Raw genomic sequence first — 9,870 nt, forward strand, 5'->3', positions numbered from 1 at the left:
GCAGTAAATCACCTAACGAGTCCATAATCTAATAAGAAATTGAGCGCCTTCAACGTGGAACCCTCCAGTAAGCTCCTTACCCTTTTTGGACATGGGGCAAATCCCCCTGGAACGGAATCTGCACATAGATGATCAAATTTCAAGAGAAGGCGTAACTTCAAAAATCATCCTTTCCATACCCATGTAATGAACTTAGTATGAGAGATTGTCATTAAACGAATTATAAATAACCCACCTCCTTTACATACCCTGGGCACCTGGATGACTCCAAACATGAGACTTGCGGTTGTCATTGAATAATTCTTTGAAAACACTGACTGGATCGTAATTGGTGGAAGATGCTTTTTTTAAACATTAAATGATCACTAAGATGGGAAAAATAGAATGAAGTATGCTTTGTATGAAAGTTAAGGTTTGATTTTGAAATTGAAGAGGGAAAATTGTGACACTTCTTGTCTTCAATGTACTTTACATCGGGCACTTCAAACTAGCTTGGGTAGACCACGGACATCGAGAGATGTGGACTACGAACGGAAGCAAAAACTTCCCATCTACTAGGCAGTTATTTGAAACTGTCTTGGAAACCGTTTCAAAATTGATAACCTTATCAAAGAAACATTTTAAGCAATTTCCAAATATTTGGCTTCTTTTTAGATACTTATTCAGTGCTAAGAATTAATTATTTTACCCTCTATTCGAGTAAATATTATTTAAGTATTTCACATCTATAATTCAGATTTTTTCCCAGTCTCGGCTAATGATTGTTTAAGGTTTACAACAATGACAAAAAAGTCTAGATTGAAAAATATGGTCCTGCTAGAAGTCTTGAGCTTATAAAGCTTTTCTGTAAGAAAGGTGTGCCTGAAGTCATGGAAATGTGAAGAGTTGGGAAATTTGGTGCAACAAACTCAAGCCAAAGGTAGATTTCTCTCTGAATCAGGTCTTTTAGTCCAATGGAATTTGATCGAGGAGATGTAGACAATGAAACGGTGCAAACGTAACAAGATTTGAAACCATAAACACCTCCAATGTTATTAAAAGAAAGCACAATCTTCAGTACTCTTTTCCCTCTTTAGGATGCAGTATATGAAAATAGCAAAAAAAAGGAAATTTCAGTTAAGGTTGCCTAAACTCTTCAAAATTCCTCAGTTGTCAGGAGAGAAACAAAACATTAAAGCCTGATGTGGATGGTGAAAAAAGAACGGGTGATAAGTCATTGTTGGGTATTTGGGCCATCACCATTTTATAATGTTTAAGGATTAGCGTTCCTTTTTTGAAAAAAGGAACGAAATGTTGTCATTTTGTTACTTGCAGTTTTGTTGCTGGAATTTCGTTATTACTGCCCTGAATAAACCTCATGCCTTTAGCTACGTTTTGTTCTACCCCTAAACGAATTGAGAGAGGTCATTTTTTAATGCTACTTGAAAACTAACTTTTATCCGAAGGGATTCCAATTTTATTTTGCCTTGTTTCGAGTCTATTACTACTGGTAATTTGGGATCGCGCATTTCATGGACTGAAAGCAAACCAAATACTTGAATAAACCAAATTATTTGATTAACAGGACTCTAGTTTTCATTTGATTTTCACGTCGAGTATAAAATGATAAAACTCTGTTGAAAGAACAATTACCATTTTGAATTATCGATTTTAGGACCAATGAAATATAATGGCAACACGACGACCCCCCCCTGACATCCATACCACTCAATGAACCAGAACTAGTCGATTGGGTAAACTTTCATTCAAGTCTTTATTAACTCAAACTCTCATATAATTCATTCCTAGAAGATTTTTTCTCATCATATAGAGATTCACCAGCCAAATCACACTCAAAAAGAAAGTCAGTGTGCCCGTGGACAATGGTGCTCGAGGTGCAGCGAGGTTGATGTAGACGGCGGCCGGAGCTTTGTCTTCATCCGTGATGACTTGAACAACAACGGAGTCAGGCACCAAAGGAGAGGGCATACACGTGTAGTTACCCGAATGAGCATAGCCAACGTTTTCAATGGTGAGCTGGGTTCTGTTGAGAATGGGATCCGTGTGGATTCGGACATCAGGGTCATACGCGATCATCCGGTTGTCCCGATACCTTTAAAAATGGAAACATATTGCTTTTATTTGGCTTGCCTTTGGTTGGAAAGTGCTTGAACAATGGCCAAAAAAGAAAAATAATCTGATATTTTTTTCTCGCCAATTAGATCGGATTGTTCTGATAAAGGTGGGTCAATAGAAAACATGTTCGTCATACAGTTTGTCAAAAAAAATACCCAACATCAAGTTTTGACTTCAATGGCGTTCTCCTGTATACTCAGCATAAACTTTCTGTTTGAGGAACAAAGTACGCACATATACTCGTACAGTATGCGGTATGAATTTTGAAATTAGTGCAGCATGGTCACCAGCAAACAAATGGCGAGCCAAGAACATGAGCGTCTCGCTTTCTTTGTTTCATAGTAGACACATTGAAAAAAAAAATCGAATGTAAGAATAAAGGGAACCATAGATGATGGAAAGCAAAGTTCCTTCAGTCCAAGTTAGGGGAATGACATTGCAAAAGGTCAGAAAGACGTTTAGAATAAGTTATTTATTCTTCTTTAAGATAAAAGAAAAGCACTAAACTCAATTCAATAGCCTTACAAGAGGAATTGCACCTCCCTTGCCCACACTTTTCAGCAGAAACTGACTTGGGCATTCAAATTAATCTGCCTGCAAGTCAAAGCTTAAGGGTTGTCAAGAAAATTTGTTTTAAATCAATGATGCAGCAAAAACTGTTTTTTAGCAACATTTGTCATTGAAGAGCGGTGCTAAATATATTATCAGCTGTGTTAAGAGTGTCATTTGGGTTTGCCCTACCGCTTCTTCAAGAAAAAATAATAACATCCCCAAAAATCATTTTGGTTTTAATACTTGGAGAGATCATTGACTGAGCAAAGCATGAAAAATTCTGCAAGGACAAGGATACTAATGGCTCTTTGAGAAAAGAGATGGGGAAGTTGCAAATATCAGGCTGTTCACCTTGAGCTGAAGCAAGTCTACTTTTCAGTCCTTTTGTGAATTATTTTGTGCAAATCATCTACTAAACAATCTTCTTTGGTGGACGTCCTCACTGTTACCGGGAGTGGAAACTGGGTAGGTGAGAACAAAAGATTTATAGTTCTTATTCAACTTTATCTTCACATAATATTTGTTCCACCAAAATATTTCACGTTGGCGGACCTGACTAGCCCTTCATTATAAGGTTGATCAAATATGTCCAACTCTGACTTAAACCTGTCATTATATCAATGCCTATCTAGTCTCTACAAAGAATAGAGGGCAAAAAACTGTGCAGCGATGGCACCCAAGGAAGGAGCAAGGAAGACTTTGAACTAGAAGAGGAAGAGTTTGAACTAGCCAGGACTCTTGAGGACTTCAAGATGCCCGCAACACGCATGTTAAGCTCCACCGACCACTAAATTTGACCCTAAAACCTTGGTTGATCTTCGGCGAAGCAAAATAAGTACGAAATATATATTCTAGGCTCGCCATTGCACAATTTGTGAATGTAAAATATCAGTCTCGTTTGTTTCAACTTACCCTGTATGTACGTTGCAACACTGTAGTTATGTTTCTCTTAGGATGCTTGTTTAATGAACCCATTTTCGTCGGAAATTGTTGGAAAACAAACTTGATTTTATTTAGTAAGTAAGGCCCGGTAAAATGTGCAAAACATTTCGTTTTCTAGAAGATTTGATTTTCGCCCAATTTCAAATCGATTGGGAAGTTTAAAAAAAAAAAAATTTTGGGTAAAATTAGTGTTGGCCGTGACACAATTAGCCGTCTGTACCTGACACAGTAAAAATTCAGGCAAGGGCAGAAAGTTGAAAGATCAACGAACAAGAACCCCCAAGCAGGAAAATTTGGAGACAAGCCTGCTCTAAAGACCTATTTTAGGGCGGAGCAAAAAGCCTTGAAGGAAAAATGGTTCATGTCATAGGAGAGTGCAAAGTCCATTATCAATCACTATAAGAAGTCATCTGGTATAATAACAAAGTTACATCTCAGTGAACAAAAAGTAAGAACTACTGTAATGTTGGATACCTTTAACAAACTGAGTTACAAAGGTAGATCGTTTAAGGTTGATAATATATTAGACCCCAAAAACTACAAAAGATGCTAAATTGCAATGTGAAATCATGATTGAAAAGTTTTAAACTGCAAGATTTTTTTCGTTTTGCTTAAGGTAAAGTTAAACCAACTGTTTTGGGGGGTTGCTCCCAAAGTGACGAGTTATTTTGATATCGCTTATCCTAAATAACGATGGAAATGCAAACCCTGCACTACATTTTAGATACTGGAAATTTTGCTTCTTCAACAAGAAAACAAACAAATCTGGAAGAAAAATTTCTCTTCTCTAAACCGGAATTCTTCCTTGGAGCTCGTATTTTTGCTCTATGACCTCCCATCATCGTGATTCTTCGATGTTCTGTATAAAGGCATTTTCCATCCACTACGATCCATTTAGTAATCTCAAAGAAGTGTTCCATTATGAAAGTGTTCATCTTAACCCTCCTAGCTCTTTTGAGCTTAACCGACGCGTAAGATTAAGAAATGAACAATGCGCTAGTGCTTCTTTTTCAATGCTGACGACCAAAAATACTTTTTAGTCGCCATTTCTCATACAAGGCTCGAGAGCAATGGTTAGCCCAAGAAACCATTCCTTCCAACTATGACAAGCGGTTCAGGCCACCACCGGTTTCCGGCCAAGAAGGTAAGACCCATACAGACCAAGAACTTAATTGTTGCCAATGAAGGCTGATAGTGAAAAACACGTGTTCTGGATTTTAGATGCACCAGTCAAGATCAATGTCACCATGTACATCCAAGAGCTAAGCATTTGTCCCCATCATCAACAAATGGTTATGGGTGGGTACTTCCGTCAATTCTGGGTGGACCCCCGATTGGCCATGACCGAGGTGGAGGACAAGGACGAGACCATCCTGACTTTGGGGGATATGTTCGTGGATACCCCGATTTGGATCCCAGACACGTTTGTGGTCAACAGTAAGAACGGCTTGTTGAGCGAAGATGCTCCTGAGACCAAAGGAAGGTCCTTCTTGAGAGTGAAGGCTGATGGATCTGTTTTGGGATCGACCAGGTAAATAGATATTCGTTTTCTTGTCTTCTGGTTATCCAAAAAAATGTCAATTTCTCAAAGCTTTTCGACTGGGAATATACCGGTTACGTGACCGCATTCTCCCTTTGAAATGTGACATTTTTACGCAGATTCCGTTCCAAGTTGATCTGTCCCATGTCCAAGAAAGATAAGGAGCTGACTTGCTCGTTCCACGTTGAAAGCTGTAAGTTTCCTACTAATACGTTGAGGGAAATTAATGAATGGCAAGCTCCTAATTTTCTTTATGTACGTTCTCTGGACTAAACTCTCGAGAGAAGTTTCCTAAATTATCTTGATTTGCTTGATTGGTAAAAAGGGGAGCAATTTGACTTCGTATACTCATATTAATTATACCATTCAATTCATCTTTTTGGCTTACACTTGTCATTACAACAGATTTATGAAATGATAACAATCGGATTATCAATTTAAAGCTATGATTCACATTCAAAGTCAATGATTGGGTTATCTTTAAAGTAGATTATATTCAGTTGTACATTTTTGTGCCCATGTGTAACCTATTCAATTTTTGATTTGACATCTGTAGAGAAATCTACCTTCCATTGAGTTCAGTGGAGCTCTCGCACTAATAAGATCTCATTGAAAGACAATTATGGACGACACTTCACCTCCACCTAATAATGAGCACTCTGAATCAAAATAGCACTGTTTATCTAATTTGCTATCATGTTAAAAAAAGAATAACATCAAAAGAATGCATTTTTTGGACAGAACCTTGTCACTACTGTCTATGAATTAGTTTAGTAAGTTAAGTAACATCAAACTAAAGATTGTTATTGAGCCAGGCCTGTTTGACGCCTTATTCTAGCATACAAATCTCGCAACCTCTCTTCTATTTTCCCAGTTGCTTCAAGGGCCACCGAACTTTCTTATGTGTGGAAGGACTTTGAGGCCGATTCGATGATCGTGTCTGATCAAGCCATTGAATTGTTAAAAAACAACGGCTGGAAATTGGTTGAGAGCACCCCTATCAACGACTACGTTGAACTTGCAGTTGGTAAGCAGCAATAGAATCAGTGCCTTGTTGGGGGAACGTATTTTACCCCGGAATTGATATCTTTTAGGCAATTATTCTCGAGTCTCTTTGAATATTAAATTGGAGAAAATTGAAGGCGAAGAAGAGTCCGATGAATCCAGTGAAGAGATGAAAATCTAACGTCATACGATTAACGTGCCAATAAATGATTAATAGCAATAAACGTATTGAGCAACATTTCTGCCGACAGGTCCAATTTTCATGCAACCAAAATTGCATGCCGCAAAAAAACTGGTTTCGGCTCGTCATCCCGAACTCAGAACACGAAAACAGCCTGCAATGAACTGGATTACCTCTTGATTATTAGACAAATGGACTTATCAATGCAATCCCTTATTGATACGAATTGGAAGTGCTTTTAACTCGAGAGTGCTTAGTAGACCTGAAACACTACTCAAAAGGGGCAAACCTCACAAATCTTGTTGATATGGCATTGTCTCCAGAAAAACAGGATTTTGGGGGAAGAAAACTTCAATCAACCTCTGGGTTCTTGAACGACTGTCTGAACGGAGGTAAGGCGTGCGTGGCTCAAGACTCAACCAACGACACTGTCCAGCGCATCTCGGCACTAGATACACGTCCAACCATCCCTGAGTGCTTCTTGCTTGAAAAATTGTACTCTTAGGAAAACGCCGGCCGTTGCGCGAAAAATCTGGGGTTTTGTTAAATAATGTCGTCTTTCACGTAACTCATTCTCAGACAAGCCCTCAGTGGATTTTGTATGTTTGTATAGTGCCTGCGTAGTCTGGCTCTCTTGAGAACAAAGCCGTGGTTCACAATTGGCAGCACTGAACCAGATCAAAAACTTGTTTGCGAGCGATAGTGCCAAATTTATCCAAGTCCAGGGTGTCCTGGCTTCTTGAAGTGTCGTGCTCCCAAGACTTGTTCATTGCGTGAACAGAGGGACCGAAAGTGTCTTCTGTGTCACTTAAACCTTGTCACGGTTCTAAAGCGAGTCTTCCATCGATTTTTACCCCAATCCCTAGTGTCAATGTGAAATCGACGAAGAGACAGTAAAAAAAAAGAGAGGTGAGGAGCCCCAGAAAGTTCTCTGATCATTATTCAATCACCAGCCTTCCTTCCGTCTTCTTCCTCCATTTGGGGCGTCGAAAGCGAAAGAAATGTACGCCTCAGCAAGATCTAAAGTCTAGGCTCGGTCTGGGTATTTTCATGTATAGTGTAACACTTTCGACATAACTTTTGGTGAGAAGCTAAGAATGGACACACTGTAATTGCTAGTTGGACAGCCAACATATCAGCTCGAAAATGAGTTATCGGTGTTTGGCATTGCCTATGCAGTCGCATTGATTGTTCCAAGTGAGCCCTCTACCATACGCTGCCTGTTCCCTCATGTTCGTATTTGGGACCAAGTCCTCTTCCATCTTTGGCATTGCTTTATGTCTCTTTCTAGGAGTGAGTGTGTGAGTGAATGAGAGCGAGTGGGGTCCCAGAATATAGTAGTGTCTTAAAGGAAGGAGGAAAGGTTCGAGGAGCTCCAAGTCCCGTGTTCCCAGGACGAAGTGGATTACTAGTAACCACAGGGATGAAGAGGGACCAACATTCTTGAGAGGCTCCTTCAGCTGGGAACAACGACCTGCTGGTAAGTGAATGCTCGTCTGTTCCAGGTGATTATCACATTAGCGGGAGAGAGATGCAAAAAATCCTGACTTCCTTAATTCCAATCGGACCCGCCAGGCAGACTCGGCGATGAGGCATCATACGGTTTATGCCATGAAAAATGGGACTTGGCACATCTCGCCGTTATTTACGAGTCTTTGATTTGGCTTTATGACCCCTTGTGATCTCTTAGAGTCTGAGAATCGAATACGAATACGAAATGGCCTCCCCTTGGGGAATGATCTAGCCAAAACTGGGTGAGCAAGCTAAGTTGCATGGAGAGGGTGGAAAAGGAATTGTGACTTCCCTCAGTCCGAAGATTTCTTCATAACGAGGGTCTTCTTCGTCGTCATGACTTCGAGTTCGTGGAATGCTCGGCCCCCTCATGACAATGGAATGGACTGTGTGTGTGCAGGGTGCTATCCTGGCTGAGATTATGCGAGAGTACTTGTACGGTGTACCCGTACATGTACACGCTGGTGGTACTGCTGGCATTTGAAATGAACAAAATTTCTTCAAAATCTCCCTCTGATGGGTTTGCTTCGAGTTACTTGGTGTAGATTTATTATCTGATACTGGATCCAGTTTCTACTCGTTCCAAGCAGGTTCTAAACAGTAGCAAAGACTTCCAAACGTTGATGAAAGCAAATCCATTCCACTTGAAATTGGCATATTGAAATGATTGTCTGTCACATGTCCATGACGGAGCGAACCTCGAGACGGGAAACAATTTTCTCGTTGAGACTTTTTCGTGAGGACTTTTTTCGTTCGCCTCCATGAAAAGGAGAGTCAACGAACAGTTCCATCAAAAGAAATATCGACAGATTTAGATTGAGACCTGGACCTTCCTCAAACGTTAAACGAGAGCGCGGATAGACCGAGATGAGGGGCGCTTAAGTTCCATCTCCGGGCAACGTTTTATTGACGCTACTACATAGGTTAGTTGCTACACACAGACGTAGAGATAGTGCTCGAGGTCGAGTGCAGGCAACTGAAGCAACTACAGTACAATCTCAGTCCCACAGTCAGATACGAGTGCGTATGTTTGAGGCAGTTTCATCGGCTTCAGGTCAATCCGAAGCGTGCAAAGCAGAGCTGTTCAAGGTGTACCGAGTTCGGTGAAGCCATCCCCCAAGACCGAGGAACGGGAATATCAAGCTCAGAACACGAGGTGTGTTACTAAGCAAAACATATCAGCTGTTCAATTGGGGGTCGGAGTTGAGGTGTCTCTGAGATGGTAGAGGATGTGTGAAGCTCATTGATGTATATGTGTTTGTTGTCTACTTGATCTCGTTAATGTCTTTTGTCCATGGGTATTTCATCCGGCTTGCCCATTGCTTTATGACGGGAGGTTCAAAGGGCAATAAAACGATTCAAGAGAAATTTTAATTGCCATTGCCTTTCGGGTATCAGGCAAATTTGAGTGGTTTATGTGTTTTATTATACGAAGCATTCTGTTATTTTTTCCCCTGAAACCCTTCAAATACATCGATGAATGATACCCGACTATCAGCTGAGTGAGCGATGCTTCAGAAGATAATTTTGGGAAGAGAACCCTGTTCTTGGTTGTGGCACCAAATGGACAAAAAAGACTGGCGACAACTTGGCGGATCCGAGCCAACAAAACTGATACGAGTCTTCCCTCTGCTCAAAATCCTAATGTACTTTCAAATTCAAGCCCGAAAATTTTGAACGATGCCAGATATTTCTGGTTACTTTGGGAAGCCAACATATCCTGTAACCTGACCCGGTTCTCAAACCCGCAAAGCAAAGCTGGGCTAATGTCAGCTCGTTGCAACTGCTCTTTTTAGACCTTTCTAGAGCTGTAAGTCCCTCAATACATGTAAAAATAAGAGCGGCTATTTATATGTAATTAGCTATTTTGGGTTGATGCATCACAGCAAATATTGCTCTAGCTACTGAGCCGATCAAAAGAGAGTTATTCTACCAAAGTACACCCCAATATTTGTCAAATTCACTTTTTCACAAATTCACAAAGGTTTTTGATAAAGGACACTTTTGGTTAACCCGTATTTAT

At 40.3% G+C, this 9,870-nt stretch overlaps 3 protein-coding genes across 4 annotated transcripts in view; 2 read left to right on the top strand and 1 right to left on the bottom strand.

Annotated features, from left to right (window-relative positions):
• Positions 1 to 1,725: 1,725 nt before the first annotated feature.
• LOC131879764 (uncharacterized) overlaps positions 1,726 to 9,870 on the bottom strand; it is a 53,607-nt gene continuing 45,462 nt past the window's right edge. For both annotated transcript variants that reach the window (XM_059226176.1, XM_059226175.1), the window contains one exon: positions 1,726 to 2,092. In XM_059226176.1, the coding sequence (XP_059082159.1) occupies positions 1,762 to 2,092 (331 nt within the window). In that variant the 3' untranslated portion in view covers positions 1,726 to 1,761. The remainder of the gene's footprint in view (positions 2,093 to 9,870) is intronic.
• On the top strand, positions 4,421 to 6,392 carry LOC131879765 (gamma-aminobutyric acid receptor subunit beta-like). The gene is made up of 6 exons (XM_059226177.1): positions 4,421 to 4,580; positions 4,650 to 4,753; positions 4,831 to 5,140; positions 5,269 to 5,342; positions 6,024 to 6,176; positions 6,244 to 6,392. Exons 1-6 carry the CDS (start codon positions 4,531 to 4,533, stop codon positions 6,333 to 6,335), a joined length of 783 nt encoding a protein of 260 aa, XP_059082160.1. The 5' UTR covers positions 4,421 to 4,530; the 3' UTR covers positions 6,336 to 6,392.
• The window catches only part of LOC131879759 (uncharacterized), a 22,505-nt gene continuing 20,094 nt past the window's right edge, over positions 7,460 to 9,870 (top strand). The window contains exon 1 of the mRNA XM_059226168.1: positions 7,460 to 7,815. The gene's annotated coding sequence lies outside the window, so the exon portion shown is untranslated. The remainder of the gene's footprint in view (positions 7,816 to 9,870) is intronic.

This window comes from Tigriopus californicus, chromosome 4 (assembly GCF_007210705.1).
Source record: "Tigriopus californicus strain San Diego chromosome 4, Tcal_SD_v2.1, whole genome shotgun sequence".
NCBI classification, from domain to species: Eukaryota; Metazoa; Arthropoda; class Copepoda; order Harpacticoida; family Harpacticidae; genus Tigriopus; species Tigriopus californicus.